Genomic DNA, 16,533 nt, shown 5'->3' with positions numbered 1-16,533 from the left:
TGGACTGGGTGATGTTTCGAGGTCCTTTCCAACCCCTAAGATTCTGTAATTCTGTGATTCAGGGTTGTTGTTTTGGTGTTTGTTTTTTTTTTTTTTTTTCTTTTAAAAAAATCCCCACAAACCTGCCATCAATTCAGAAGTGCCCAAATTAGCCACTGCAGTTGGTGAATGCCCGGGTACGTCAGGAAACCGATCTGAGCAGTAAATTACTACTTCTCCACGTCCTGGCTGTCATTTCTTAAATGTGTGTTTCAGTTTTGATAACCTTGTCATTCTGGAAGCTTTGAAGACTTTGAATTCCTGCAAGACCAAACTTTTCAGTGCATTTATATTCCCTTTTTCTAAATAGTAAAAGTTGATTCCATGTCCTTTTCTTTAAAGAGCAGAAGAAACAGCGTCGTACGATTCCCTCCCTATATATTTGGACTCTGATTTTTCTCAGCCATTTTCCTCCTTCTCTCTTTGTTTTTTAACAGAAAATAGCAGAGAAATCCAAAGCTTTGCTTCCTACTGGGCAGAGAAGTTCCAAACAGGTAAGATGATGTGTCTCTATGTTGAACAGTAAGTGCATTGCTAAAAAAGGGCTCTATTTGAGCTCCACTAATGATGCTGAAGAGCATGGTGCTCCCCCACTACCCACACTGAAGCCTGTGAAGTGATTTTCAAAGAGAGATGTGTGACATCTTTGGACGTGGACAATACAGGACCCAGGAAAAATGTAAGACCTGTTTAATCATTCTCTGCTCTTTTGTTCTCATGGGGCTGTTTTTCCATTCTTGATGGGAGTTTTGCCTACTCTGAAACAGATCCAAGAGCAACCCTGTAGCCCCTTCCCTGGATGCTGGATAGGCTAAGTGAAATCATACTCTAAGTAAAATTTTGGAGAAGGAAGAGGGGTTTTGATCAAATTTAATTCCTCAGTTTAAAAACTGAGTGTTCTGCATTCTTTGGCTACAATATATTGTAGGTAACTCATATAGAAATTAAAATAGAGCCTTTTTTTCCTCTTTTTACCCATATCAGGATCTTTGGCAATGAATACTGTATGTAATCAGAGTATGTGCATTATAACTTTGTGCATAGAATTAGCTTTATATGTATATGCAAGTGCGTATAGATGTAGAAAATAAAATGTGTGTGCTTGTGCACATATGTAACATGATTAAGAATATAAAGGTATGTATATATATACGTTATATATGTATACATAGATATATTCTATATATGTTATATATATTATATATATGTTTTATATATTATATATGTTATGGATATGTATAAAATGTGTTATATATGTTCTATATGTATATATGTTTTTAGATTTTCACACTAATGTAAAATAAGTAAATATTAATGCAAAATACTATATATATGGTATGTGTCTGTGTGTCAGACATCTCCACATACTTCAGTGGGAGGTTTCATGCCAGGAGAGCAGCTGCATTTGGAGTCCAACAGAGATTAGTTTGGTCTTTCAAGTCCCACACACTAAAAAGCTTTCAGGTTATTTGCAGCTGATATCATGCCACCAAGAAATGGAACTCTATGTCTAATTTCAGTGATTACTTCTAATGTTCTTGATACTCCTGCCTCTTCTTTAAAGGGACAATTAGCAGGTTTTCTACTTTGCTAGTGAACCTTGTTTTTCTACCTTGTTTTACCACCCAGTTTTCTAGATCCTCCTTAATGTGGAGGATCCTTAATATAGAAGAAATAGTTGTATTTTGTAACACTAATGCTTCTTGGTAAAGAGAGTGGAATGTTACCACCAAAGACCCTACTATTAGGGCAAGTCAGTGGACCAGAGCTTCAATACTAGATAAATTCCATGCACTTACATTCTACATCAGAACTTCTTCCTTAGTTGGCTTTAGGTGGCAGTGCCAATGAAACTGAGGCATCTGTGAGTCAAAGGGCAAATTAATTCCTTTACCCTTATAATTGTTCCTACTGCCACCTTTGGAGTGATTGTTCACAGATGTTGCTTTTCACCTAGGTGTTTGCAGAAATGTTATAGCTTATTTTTGTCCACCAAAAGGTGGTTTCTTTTCTATATGGTTATTGTGCATGATCACAAATAGAATATTCTTGAAAGGTTGTCACATCCACTGGACATCAACTGCTTTTTATGATTGAGCTCAGAGATAAGGGAGGCTATCTTGTGCAAATTAGCAGTGATTTGTCTTAATGCAGTGTATATTCCATCACTTCTTGTGCTTTTAAGAAACTTTGTTAGACAACTTCTGTGGAGTGGATTGCAGGTATGGGAGCAGCTCTGGTCCTGCCTGGACTACCACATGGTTGCAATGCCACAGTTGTTGGGTCTGATGTGAGACACTGGTGGTCATTAACCAGTGCTAATAGGATGAAGAGGGCCAACTATGAACTCATAACCCAGAGGGCCAATAGCATCCTGGGCTGCATCAAAAGAAGTGTGGCCAAGAGGTCAAGGGAGGTGATTCTCCCCCTCTATTCTGCTGTCGTGAGATCCCTCCTGGAATAGTGGGTCCAGTTCTGGAGTCCTCAACACAAGTGGGACATGGACCTGTTGGAACAAGTCCAGAGAAGGACCACGAATATGATCAGAGGCTGGAGCAGCTCTGGTATGGAAACAGGTGAAGAGAGTTTGGGTTGTTCAGCCTGGAGAGGAGAAGTCTTTTGGGAGACCTTATAACCCCCTTCAGTGCCTGAAGGGGCTACAGGAAAGCTGGGAAGGGCAGTTTACAAGGGCGAGGAGTGATAGGACAGGGGGTAATGGCCTTAAACTAGAGTAGGGGAGATTTAGATTGGATATCAGGAAGAAGGTCTTTACTATGAGGGTGGTGAAGAGGTTTCCCAGAGAGGTGGTGGAGGCCCCATCCCTGGCAACATCCAAGGTCAGGATCAACCAGTCTCTGAGCAACCTGATCTATTCAAAAAGGTCTCTTCGCACTGCAGGGGAGATTGGACTAAATGACCTTTAAAGATCCCTTCCAACCCCACACATTCTATAGTTCTAAGAATTACTGCATAGCTGCTGTGCATCCCTGCACCTGGAGTAAGCCTGGATGCAATACACTTTTTTTGGCACACTGAAAATGGTTGATAACTCCAAACACAACCTCCTCTGAGAGGAAGTAGAGTTTTAAGAGGGGAAAAATCCAGAATGCCAGATAAAAGTACTCAGAGGCAAGTGATGGTGGGGTTGGAGGTAGAGGTTGGAGGGAGAACAGGACAAAGACAAACACCTTTGCCTTAAAATAGTTAAGAATCTTACCCATTAGGAAACTATAGCAGTGACAGTTTGGTGTGGGTCAGGCAGCTGCTTCAGCTGCAGATCATTTCTTCTTGTAGCTGTCACTTGCATGTGAATGCTGGTGGTTGGTTTTGGTGCATTACAATAAAGAAGAGAGTGATAGAATGTCCTTGGTGAGATGCTTCTGACCCAGAAATAGGCATGATCATGCTCAAAAGCAGATGCTTTTCATGCAGTGACACTTGCTTGGGTTGGGGACACATGAGGTTTCACACAAGGTGCTTGAAAAGGAAGCAAATGAAATCACATCTGTTTCAGCTTTCCTATATGTTTGCAGCTTCACATGCTTTCATTTCTTCCTCCTTCAAATACCAAATTGGGGAATTAAATGTATAAAACCTGCTGGAGAGACTGCAGTGGTGTGATAGGTTTTTACTTACTGTTATTTTTCCAGCTGCAGATTGCTCAGGACATGGAAAATTATAGTTCCCACAGCAACCGTAACCTGACCACTGTGTGCATATATTAAGGCATTAAAGTTAACACCCAATACAGTAATGCAAAATACTACATATGTTCAGGAGACCTGATTTATGGGTCTTGTGAGACTACATGGTAAACTTCTTGACTTGATGCAGATCCAGTCTTGATTCAAATGCAGCTTGTTTGCAGGGCTTCGTTTTATTCTAGTTATGCTTGAATTTATTACAGCTAATTGTAAAAGGTTTGAAGGATGTTTCCATATATGTGTCCCTGTAATTCTTCTCTTCCATTGGTGGGTGGGAAAGGATAAACATTGGGTCACACAAATTCTAGGAAGTTCCCTATAGGGAGTAACTGATTTCCTAGACCCACGGAACAGGTAAAAATTGGAAAGTGAAACTTCAGGAATATTATTCTCCTGCCCATCGTGGTTTGCTGTAAGTACAATCTAATTGGGTTCATTTATTTATAAAAGCAAAATAAAGGCATTGATCCAAAATTCCTTGAAGCCTGAAGCTATATAAATTCTTAATCAAATTTCTGTTTGTACGAATATATTTGTCTGTAGACACATCAATGTAGTTCTATAGATATGCTACTGCATATATTGAAAGACACATTTTTTTACTGTGCTAAATGATTATTGTTAAACCTGAGTTGTGGCAAGTATTAGAAAACAGCTGTTTCCCTTTGATCTGTGAAAGGAATTTGAAATATTCAACCAGTGGCCAAAAGTGAGATATCAGCAGTCTCAGTGAGGGAACACACAAGGGAATCCTGGAAAGCCCTTTTCCATTGATGAGAAACTCTGTTGCAGCATTCAGCAGGGATAGGAGGGACGTTTTATAAGGGAATGTTGTGAGGGGTAATGGTTTTAAACTGGAAGAAGGGAGATTTAGATGAGGTTTATGGGAGAAGTTCTTTGCTTTGAGAGTGGTGAGGTACTGGAAGAGGTTGCCCAGGGAGGTTGTGGCTGCCCCATCCCTGGAAGTGTTCAAGAGCAGACTGGATGAGGCTTGGAGCAACCTGGTCTAGTTGGAAGTGCCCCTGCTAATGCAAGGGGTTTAGAAGTAGATGATCTGTAATGTCTCTTCCAACCCAAACCATTTTGTGGTTCCTACTTACATATGAGGCAGACGTGCTGCAAATCCCACCTTGTCTCCCCACACAGACACCTTAGGGAAAAGCAGCAGTTCCTTCTTCCAGGCAGAGAATCCACTGTAGGACATGAGGGATTTCAGGTGTCCCTGTGGGAAACAGTAATGCAGAGTCTTGGACTCTGTGGTCAGTGGTAAGGTAGGTTGGACAGCTGAGTAGACCTGTCTTCTTGGGCTGAGTCTATTCCACAGAGCAACAGTTTAGTATAATAAAGTATGATCATGTTCTAATAGAACAGAATGGATTATCCATAATATTAAAATAATAAATGATAGTCTGCAGAAAATCCACAAAATAGCCAATAATATCTCTGAGCATAGGAGAGGAAAAGAATCCTTTTTAATATTGTGCATCTAACATCATCTGCTTCCTATATGAAGAAGAATATGTTATTGTGTCCATGATTGAATAAATTTGATTCATATTCAATCCAACAGCAGACTAGGCTGAAAAGCTGAGGGCTCCTAAGGAGCCATCCCTGGCAGTCCCTGGTAGGGACAGCCCAGTTTGTGCACCCAATGGCATCTCTGACATGTCTTCAGGCCATGTCCATCTTTCCTGGATCTTCGCTGGCCACACTTAGCCATCTATCTTCTCAACTAATGAGGAGGAAAGTGGGCTTTCTCACCATGTAGACTTTGTGGGTGGTTCCCCAAAAGGAGTGGGAGAGGGGAATGCACAGCTCTGTTTTAGCTGAGGAATGAATTTTGAACTAAAACTTCTCTGAAAATCTGAACAGACATTTTTTTCTTTTTTTTTTTTTTAATTTCTATTTTTTTTTAAATAAGAGGAAACTTTCCTGGCAATTTTTAGAAATTAAAATTACAGTAATTGTCATAGTGTAATGGCATCCCTCTTCATTTCCTGCTGCTCATAGGGAGAAGGAAGGATAATTACTGCTCTGGAACACGGCAGTTGCCAAAAGAGATGCCTCTGTTTCTCATTTCGTAAGCCTACTTGACCCTTCTCACACAGTTCACTAAATAAGTTTCTTAGGAGCACAAAAACGGGTAATAAACCTCTATTTGCATATACAAGCTTCTTTCTCCTGACTGCATCAATTTGTGCTTTATATGGACTTCCTTCTCACAGGAAACATGATTTCTCCCTTTCTTCCTGTGTTTACGAAGTTGTTCTTTTTATGTGATTAGAGTAAAATTCTCACTTTGGGGCAGCAAGATCCAATCCTTGTCTTTATGGGAGAATAATTTCTTGGCAATAATACCTGCATAAACTGCATGTATGTATGTGTGTGTGTAATGACTCCAGTTACTTGGGCTTCTATTTTTACAGGGTCCTTTTTGTGGTAGATGCTGTATAAGCACAGCTATTAGATTGTGCCACCCTGAGGATCTTGCAGGCTAAGCAAATGCCAACAGGCTATTTTAAACAATAATTAACCATGAATTTTTACTGCAGTAGGTGCTCTTCCTCCTGCAAGTCCAAAATTTAGTTTGAAACTGGCTTCAACATGTGGGAGAGGTTATGGTGTTTATGTTTCCTACATGCAAAACTGAATTTCTCACAGTCCAAGCACAGCTTTTGCCCTGCCAAATGGAGCTTTTTATTTATGCATTTGTCTTATTAACTCTGACATCTTATCTTAGAACTCATCCCAGTTCCTAATGTTCCGGTCTGGCTGGTGTATCTTAGGAAAACAAGGCTTAGCTTTGGTGATAGTGTATCTTGCATGTGAGGTAGTAATTTCTATGTCTTTTCAAGGTCATTTGATGTGCAGCTACTTATGTAAAAAGTGTTATTTCAATAATGTCACCTTTGTTTTAAATGACTGTGCATCCATTAAAAGCCATATTCTAATCAACCCACTCCTCTGTTCCTAGGGCTGTCAATATGGAGCATTTAAATCATATGGTTATTCTTTTCTTGACTATTTAAGTGTGGGCTTTTGTTTGGTTTGTGGGGTTTTTTTAAGGTGAACATGAAAGCAATTTTCCGAAGACAATTTTTACATTTCCCCCTGCCTGTCTGGGGATAGGGAACTAGATTCTGATACAAGGATTTAATAAGTGGGTGGAAACATTCGTACTTGATTTTCTTTGTTTGCTCCCTGTGCTCCTAAAGGAGGTGGAATTTATTTATTCTGAATGGACAAAAGTACTCTCCTTACAGTGCTTCAGGTGGGCTTGAGAGGGGAAGGTCTTTTCTGCTCAGCATGTCCAGAATCTTGAATAAAAACTCCAGTGGGTTTTATAGACACAGTACTTCACTAACTACCCATTAAACTTTCTTTCTAGTGTGTCAGGGGTGCAGCAGTTTACAACTTGAAGAGTTAAAATGAAGAATCCTCCATCCTTAAGGGTAACAAAACCTGCACTGCAGCCCTTGGAAAAATGCTGGTACTCCTGCTGCTGGTGGTTGCGCCCAGATTTTGTGGGCCAAAAGTAGGGCTCAGGATTTCAGTGTTGCATGTAAAAGATGTAAGAAAACACTTAAATCCTACTTTATCTATAAAGGAGGTAATCTGCAGAGACTAGAGAGCTGAGCTTCCAGTAACACACAGTCTCTTCTTCTACAGAAGGAGAAAAACAAGAAAAGACCAAACCTGTATACCCAGGTTTGGGGGGAACCTGCCATTTCCTAAATTGCCTGAACAACTTCAGCACTGGGGATTTAACTTAGCAATCCCCTATCAAGCTCCTGTCTTTGCTTGCCTGTGTCTTCTGATGTAGCTGGAAACTGCAGCTGCCTGTATCATCAGCACTGGAGAAAGGGATTTTGTGCTCATTAGCTAGCTTTTCTGGTTGGTTGGGGTGTTTTGGTTGGCTTGTTTGTTTGTTTGTTTGTTCCTTCGTAGGTGTTTGTGGGTTTTTTTCCCCCCCTTTTTCCTTTTGTTTGAGTGAGAATGAACAGAGGGGATTTTTAATGTGGGCAGAGGATGAAGGCAGGGGAAGGGTTTCTTTTGTGTGGAGCCTCCTCCACAGCAGCTCACTGGCTTCACCCACCCTGCTCTGAGTCACTGCCAGAGCTGTCTTGCAAACCAAAGGGCTGTTTTGTCTGCAATGAACCAGCCTCACCACCCAGCTCTGCAAGTGCTTGCTTTTAGATTCCAGATACCTGGGGCCACTGCACCCCACGCTGGTGAGGATCCTGCTGGGAGAGCTGTGCCTGGGATGTGGTGACATTGGGGTTGTGTGGAGGTGTTTGAGGTCATGGGATGAAACGCTGGAATGAATGTGCCTCGTTAATAGGAGAGATCACTTTTGCAGAGAGCAAATCTATATTGTGCCCAGAGGCTTGGACAGATAACGTAACTCAACTGGTGCCACGTTATTATTCTTCCATAGCCAGCAAAAGCTCTGCAAATATTTTTTCCCCATAGCTTGTGATAGCTGCCTGCATAGTTGCAGAGCTCCTTTCTTCTCCCAGCTGTTAAATTTAAATGATTATTGCAAATAACTGTGCCTACATGCCAAACCAGGGTTGCTCATGGAGGTGATGTCTGCCCCCATAAAGATGAGGAAAGCCTTTTCAACTGTTGCATCTCATCTGGTCATGGATTTGAGGAGTGCTGGTCCCTGTTTTCACATCAGTACTTGTTTTTGCACAGTGAGTGTGGGCAGTGCTTTGCTGCATGGTCCCTGTCTGCACTGCTGACATGGCTGTGTGTGTCTATAGGTATGGATGGGGATGTGCATTAACTGCATCTGTAGAAACATAAACACAGACATCACTACAGATATCAATATAAGAACAGATCTATGGAGATAGCGATATCTGTGAAAATATAAATATTAATATAAAGATACATAGTGACAGGTTGGATACTCACCTTAGTCAGAGAGCTTTGTCCTTGCACACAGCTTTTCCAGGCAGTGAGGGTCACCTTTGGCAGCAGTGTCAACTCTGTGCTGACAGCAGTGCAAGAGGAAAGCAAATGCAAGCCAAGATCCCAGAGCTGATGAAACAGGCTGGGTCTGTAGGGCATGTGTGGCCACAATGGCAGCAGTATAATTATAAAAAATGAACCCCTGCATCAGTCTGCAGGCTTGAATTTTGTTCTCTCTACACCAGTGGCTTTTCTCCCCTATATATTCCTTTTTTTTCCATGTGCAGGAGCCTGATGATGTAAGAAGTGGGTGGTTTTGCCCACTGCACGTGAAGTTATTTCTACTGATGTGATGGGGATGCTCATACAACCTCACCCCCCTCCCCTCCTTCAACCCCACCTCACAGAAGTTGCATTGCAAGACTCTAAGTGGACTTTTGCCATGGCAAAGATCAGGCAGTAACTGGAGAAACAAATGTGAAACCTTACTCAGTGTGTCACCTTGCTCCGTGGTGGATTCAGTGTTATTTAATACATTTAACCACCCGCCCTCCCCTTGTGGAGAGGTATTATTGAAAGGAAGGAAATTGTATTCTTCTAAACCCACTTTGATAGCTGCATTTATCACATCATTACATGAGAACAACAATAGTATTTTCCCATGAAATAAAGTATTTGGAAATAGGTTAACTCTTGCTTCACCAAGGTGAAGCCAAAAGTAGTATTCATGACCTTTCTAGGGCTCCATCTGGTTTATTTTCAGGGTCTCAAAACCCAGTGTTGTATTGACCACAAAACTGAAATATATTTAACTCATTTCACTCCTATGTAGAGGGCAGTGATGTTGCTGCCCCTGTATTGTACATCATTGCTGAAATACAATCCCAGAACCATAGAATAGTTTGGGTTGGAAGGTGCCTCTAAAAAGCCATCCAGTCCAACTTCTCTGTATCAAGCAGGGACCTCTACAATTAGATCAGGTTGCTCAGAGCCCCATCCAACCTGTCCTTGAATGTATCCAGGGATGGGGCATCTACCACCTCTCTGGGCAACCTGTACCAGTGCTTCACCAGCTTCATCATGAAAAAAAATCTTCCTTGTATCTAGTCAAAATCTACCCACTCTAAGTTTTAAAGTATTACCCCTTTTCATGCTGTGTAATGGTCCAGCTGTAACATGTACTGAAGGAAGGAAGGAAGGAAGGAAGGAAGGAAGGAAGGAAGGAAGGAAGGAAGGAAGAAAGAAAGAAAGAAAGAAAGAAAGAAAGAAAGAAAGAAAGAAAGAAAGAAAGAAAGAAAGAAAGAAAGAAAGAAAGAAAGAAAGAAAGAAAGAAAGAAAGAAAGAAAGAAAGAAAGAAAGAAAGAAAGAAAGAAAGAAAGAAAGAAAGAAAGAAAGAAAGAAAGAAAAACAGGATCAGACTTATAATTTAGATTCTGTGTTCTCATGCCCAGCTGAAAACTGTAATCCAAGTTTGTGTTATTTTCCCAGATTAAGCTTGCAATGATGTTTTGGTTTATTATGGAGCTTTTTCATCATTTTAAATGAGAACCCTGGATTCTTAAATACCTTTGGAAGTTAAGCCATAAAGCTGAACATATATCAGAGAGGTAATTTATATATAGTTTCTTTATGAGGTACATCAGGATCTGTGCAATGAGGCATGGGCTGCAGATGAACACAGAATCATAGAATCACAGAATGTCTTGGGCTGGAAGGGACCTCTAAAGTCATCTAGTCCAAGCCCCCCTACAATAAGTAGGGACATCTCACACTAGAACAGATTGCTCAGAGCCCCATCAAGGCTGACTTTGAATGTCTCCAGGGATGGGGCCTCCACCACCTCTCTAGGAAACCTGCTCCACAGGGAACATTTATTTATTTATTTATTTATTTATTTATTCTAATGACCAACCTAAATCTACCCTTTTCTAGCTTAAAACCACTCCCCCTTGTCGTATCATTACATGCCCTTGTGAACAGGTCTCCCCCAGCCTTCTTATAGACCCCTTTCAGGTATTGGAAGGTCACTACAAGGTCCCCCCAGAGCCTTCTCTCTCCAGGCTAAACAACCCCAACAGATGTTTCACATAGTTATTTTTAAGCTGATAGCAATACTTTGTGTGATATATAAAATAAATGTATGTTCACCTAAACACACGGGTGGTTTTCCCTTTCATCTCAATTAGAGAATGTGCCTGTGTATAAAACAATTCCCTTAAGATTAAGAGACTCCAGTTACTGCAGGGTTTGCCCAAGGCACAACTATGTCTGACTGTCTCAAATCTGAAATGAGGTGGTGGTTCACACATGCCATGGGCAAACCCTGAGGAAACCTGCCAGGACATGCTCCCATGTGCATAAATGGGAAATAAATAGGAGTTGGACTCAGTGATCATTGTGGGTTCCTTCTGAGTGGAGATAGTCTATGACTTCTATGAATGAAAAGGCTGAGCCATGAGTGTGGCTCATCATTGTTACTTTCAGGAGCAAATCAATGTTGCATGGCTGGTACCTGCTCAGCATCACCCATGTGCCTCTTTATGCCTGGAAACTATGGATGAACCCTGGGGGAGTGATGCAGCCAGGTTGTCAGTGGCTGATCCCCTCTTGTAGGTGTTCAGACAGACAATTTGTCATTTCAGCAGGGGGATGACAAGAGAGTATCTTCCCCTGCAGTAAAACACACTAGCTCTTTGCAGTGTCCCCTTCATTGATCCTGCTTTAATGAAAGCTGTGGTACCATGAAGCACATTGGGATGGGCATTGGGCAGTCAGACACTCCAGAGAGGCTTCCATCTAAAGGGTTTGGTTCAAAGGGACTTTTTTCCTGCTCCCTGCATCAACTAAAGGCCTCAACTTAATCTCTTGTCTCTCTGATCCCAAGCTGAGCACTTGTCTTCTCCAGATGCTGGAAAGTAGCTGGGAATGGTAGAGCAAAGGGAGTTTTTCCCTCATGGGTCTTTTTCCCACATGGATCATTTGAGTATCAAACAAATGCAGTATTTCCCATGCTAAAATAGAAGTAAGTTATTACACTTTATTTATTTTCATATGCTGGGGCAGAGCCTGGTGAAAACAGAGAGTTGTTCTGTGGTCAGTGCAGCACTGCTGAAGGGCACTGAAGGAAACCTGATCTTCTACTTCTGTTGGCACAACTTCCCAAAGCAAAACTCCCACCACAGAGAAGAGGCTCCCAAGGTCCTCCTTAACACAGAGATCAAGGCATGGGTTATTCTACAGAGGCTCTGCTTCTGTAAAGAGAAAATGACTGGAAATAGATAAAAAAGGCTTATTCCCACAAACCCAGTTTTTCCTGGGACAAAGCAGGGTGTCCTGCTTCCAGTCTGTGCAAGTCCTAGATATGTTGGGAATTGTGGTTTGCATCCCTTGGCTAAAACCAAAAGCTTCAGTATTTTTTTTCTAACTTGCTCAGCCTGGAAGCACCTGAATGAAATAAAATTATCAAGACATTTCCTAGACCCTTAACTCTCTATTACACTTGATATAGTTGAATTTGTTGATCTGCAGAGTTCCTTGCTTTTAGAAGGATTTTCTCTTCCATTTTTCCTTTCCCTTTTCTCTTTCCTTTCCCCTTTCCCTTTTCCCTTTTATTATTCCCCTTCTCTTTCCTTTCCCCTTTCCCTTCCTCTTCCTCTTCTTTCCCTTTCTTTCTCCTCTTTCCTTTTCTTTCTCCTTTTCCTCCTCCCCCTTCTCCTTCCCTTATTTTTTAATATATTTTTTTAGGAGTACATTTGCCTTAAGAGCTTAGTATTGGCATACTGAGACAGAGATGATTACAAAAAAAACCCCAAACAAACCCAGCAAACAAAAATAAGTAACCACAGCACCTTCTTGCAAGCACCACTGGTTTCTGGTGAGTGAGGAAGGTGTTTCCTCCCTTTCCAAACCCAGAAGTTTATAACTGGTCAGGTGATTTCAGGAAACAGAGTGGGAATGTGACTTTTGTGTGCAGCAGGACATAATTGACCTCTTCTGGAAGCTGAGAAGTGGGAATTTGATGGCCCTATGGTGTGAGCTTCTTTGTTGGCCCCTCTATTCAAGCATGATTAAAGGCACCACTGAAGAAAAACCCACAACAAAAGCCTTTTCCAGCAGTTGCTGGGGTGAGGGAAGCTGTGGATGCTGCACAACTTGGATCGCCATCTGCTGGCATAGGTGGGATTTCATAGGAATTTCATGGTTTTCCAGAGCTCAGATAAGAACAGCAGCAATTGGTGAATTGCACCAATGAGCCCTCAGTGCTTGTTGTCAATTAATATAATAGAGAAGACAGTCAAATCTGTACAGAGTTGGGGTGGATTGGGGTGGTTTCCTCTTGAGGAAAGAGTCTGCTTACTAGAAGGTGAAAAAAAATGCTTTAATAGCTACCTACTACACATTCTCTATAGCAGGTAGAATATACGTATTAAATACAGTGAAAATAAGTGTAATATTAATGTATTTGTGTGTATACATATATACTTGTTCATGTTCCTAACTGCTGGGGACTGTTGGGACTTTGCCAGCATTTAGTCTCAGATGGTTTAATGCTCATCTGTGCTGGTGTCCAGAGGGCTATGCAGGTCCTCCCTCTCCTCATTTCACATAATTTTGGCACCTCAAGGGTGTGAGCCTTGCCCACCACTGCATCTTGCTTAGGTCCCAGAAGAGTCTGGCAGAGCCATGAGTGTGTACCTAGTACATGGGACAAGGCAGCATGGTGACATAGCCCTGCATGCAGCATGGGGTAGTGCTAACCTGCTATCTATGAGTTTAAAAGGTTCAAAAGTATTTAAATTAACAAGAAACCTCAACTCAGATCACGGTGATTATCAAGTGGTGTTTGCTTGTTGGTCACCTGTCTGTCTGCTTTGTTGGAGTTGCCAAGCTGTCTTAAGCTGGGAAAAAGTGAGGCATGAGTGAGGGTTTTATAGAAGAAAAGAGGAGGAAAAAGACATTTTCTTTGCACTGAATCCCATTTTTTAAATTTTTATGCTGAGCTTGGAACCTGCTTTTTTGGTTTCTTTTGGTTTTTATGTTTTGTCCCACATACCTCTAATTTTACAAAGGTGCATCATTTACATGTGGGATGTCACTTGTGTTCTTGTCCTACACCAATCCTGCTTATTTTAAGATGCATTTTATTCAAAGCTTGATGCTATCCAATGTTATAAAATCTTTTCCTCCTCCTAGAACTGCTTGTTGCTTCAAAGCCTACAGGCATCATCCCCCTGTAGAGATCTGAGCACACACAAAATCCATTTAATCACCCTTTTGCCTTCTTGACTCTTCCCTTTTGACCTTTTGAATCTCACAGCTCACCAGTGGTCTTTCTTCCCCTTCCCAGTTAAAAGAGGCTGAAAAACATCATAGAATATAAGTTGGCAAACAGAAGAAAATGACAATTTCAAAGTGTTTGGCCTGAGGGGTATTTATTTATTTATCTATTTATTTTATTTGGGGGAGGAGTGTTGCTTGGAGTTCTTTTTGAATTGCTTTATCAGGCTTCCTTGTTTATGAAACAGGTGTTTGAACTGAAGACTTAGCATGAAACAGGGGAAGCTGAGCTGAGAAACTTCTAGAAAACATCCCTGCAGGTCTCAAACACTTTGCAAATCAAGGTATTTCCACTCTATAAGGGGAAAACCCCATCTTCACTTTACAGAGAAGGCAGAGATAGGATGGGGACTGTCTGTTTATCCACTGTTTAACATTGGAGTATTAGATATGAGACTGGACAACATGACAAGTCAGATATTCTTGGGCAATGCCTCAGTGAGTCTGAAAGCTCCTGTCTGTGACAGTAGAGGAACTGAGCCATGGTGTTTTCATGGTGGAACAAGCCTTCTCACTTTCAGTCAGGTTGTGTTGCCATTGGCCTTTCTTATAGAGCAGGAAAGATGGAAACCACAATGAAAGTATTTCAGTGATATTCATAAAGTCGGAGTTCTTCTTCATGGAAGTTATGTCATTGTTGTACACATGGACAGGAAGGTATTTTGCAAAAAGAGTGATGTCCTGCAATGTTCTGTTTGTGTCTCTGAGTGTCTACTGAAGACCAAGGAACAAGTGAGATATTTCACATTGTGCTGGTTTGGTTTGGTGGGCTTGTTTGTGTTGGGGGAAGGGCCCCAGGGGTGGCCAGGTAAGAAGCTGAGAAGTTCCCCCTGCTCCAAAATCAGCCAAGGAGCCATTAGAGGGACACTAGATGCACCTCTGCCATTAACATAGGAAAGAACTGAGCTAAGAGCTTAGCAGAGGGAGCAGGTAGGAAGAGCTGAGCTGTGGAGGCAGAGCAGTGCTGGTGGTTGGTGAAGGTAGAAGGAGATTAAGGTAGAGAGTCTTAAACTTTGGAAATTGAAACTAGAAACGAATTTACTGCAACACAAGGAAAAAAGGTAAAATGTAGGGGGGTGAAGTAGGTATTTATACACAAAACAGAGCGATGGGAAAGACAGGGCTGCTCCAGGGGAGAGGTCCATGGCTCCTCACAGCACCTGATGCAGATGGATCCTGGAGCAAGACAGTGGGAAAGGGAAGGAGCCAGCAGCAGCCCTGGCAGGGACAAAGGAGCAAGAAGAAGGAAGGGTCTGGCTTCCCACTCTCCTGGCTCATATAGGTAGTGCCAGGAAGTGGGCAGGAAGACTGGCCCTTCTAGTCTTTCAGGGTCCTGAGGACTCTATAGACGTCCAATGCCATACTGGGGTCTCCCAAACCTTAACACATGTTTCTCCAGCATCATTACATTTAACATCTCTAAGTTTTCCTTTTGATATCTTCTCTTAATTCCCAACATAACAGAAGGAAACAAAACAATTTCTTTCTCTGGGGCAAATATTTGTTGATAAGGTTATCAATAAGCTCTAAATTAGCTTTCATAGGTTCCGAATTCAAAGATATAGATGAACTTCCTTATCAACCATGTCAACTAGTTTTGCTTGGCAGGTTGCTCTACTGGGTATGTTAGAGTTGACTTTGGCTTCATTGCAGGACAAGTTAATGTGAGAAGACTGCTTGTCTGCAAAATCTTTTCCATCAGGAAAATTCCTTGCACTGTGATTAATTCATGCCATATGTGGGCGAAGTAAGTTATGGGTGAGATGCATGAAGGAAACCCCATGGGAGAAGAAATTATTTGGCAACTGATCTGTAGAGATTTTTCAGCCTCCTCTAAAGAAAATGCTCTGATGCCAGTATCAGTTCTATTGCACATCTGGGCTTGACTCATCTGCTACAGTAAAAGAAGAAGGAAACCCAAAGAAAGAATTAAAGTTCATTATTGCATGTATATGAAATAGCATTATTAAAGTATCTACCTCACAGTTATTTATAACCCTTCCTCCTGACAGAGCCTGACATGTTTCGCAAATACCACTGAGTGATTATCTGTGCTTTGCCCAAAATCTGAGGATGTTGCTTTGCATTTTATTCATCACTTGTTCAGTCAAAATTTATGTTCCTGCACAATCCATACATTTTCTGAGATGTCTTTGTGTAGGTACATTACTCATGAGACCTACCAAGAATATTTAGAATAAGTAGGGGTGGAAGGGCTCAGATTTGTTTCTGAGAAAGTAAAGATTTTCTGAGGAGTGCCAGACTGGGCACTGCCACTGCATAACAAGATGAGACTGAAGGAGAAGATTGTCACCACTGTCACTACAATCCAATAGACATGTTTTGGTTAGCCGAATGAAGTTGTCAAGAATGACACTTATCCAGGACAAAAATAAATAAATAAATCATAGATTCACAGAACAGTTTGGGTTGAAAGGGATCATAAAGTTCATCTAGTTCCAACTCTCCTGCATGGGCAGGGACACCTCCCACTAGACCAGGTTACTCCAAGCCCCATCCAGCCTGCCCTTGA

General features: G+C 41.5%; 1 protein-coding gene across 1 annotated transcript in view; it reads left to right on the top strand.

The window, feature by feature from the left end:
• Positions 1–16,533, top strand: part of TSNARE1 (t-SNARE domain containing 1) — a 334,963-nt gene that overhangs the window by 116,997 nt on the left and 201,433 nt on the right. Inside the window, exon 6 of the mRNA XM_010000548.1 lies at positions 477–533. Within this exon, the coding sequence (XP_009998850.1) occupies positions 477–533 (57 nt within the window). The remainder of the gene's footprint in view (positions 1–476; positions 534–16,533) is intronic.

Source organism: Chaetura pelagica, unplaced genomic scaffold (genome assembly GCF_000747805.2).
Source record: "Chaetura pelagica isolate M959 unplaced genomic scaffold, ChaPel_1.0 scaffold96, whole genome shotgun sequence".
NCBI classification, from domain to species: domain Eukaryota; kingdom Metazoa; phylum Chordata; class Aves; order Apodiformes; family Apodidae; genus Chaetura; species Chaetura pelagica.
This window is presented reverse-complemented; position numbering and strand designations above follow the sequence as displayed.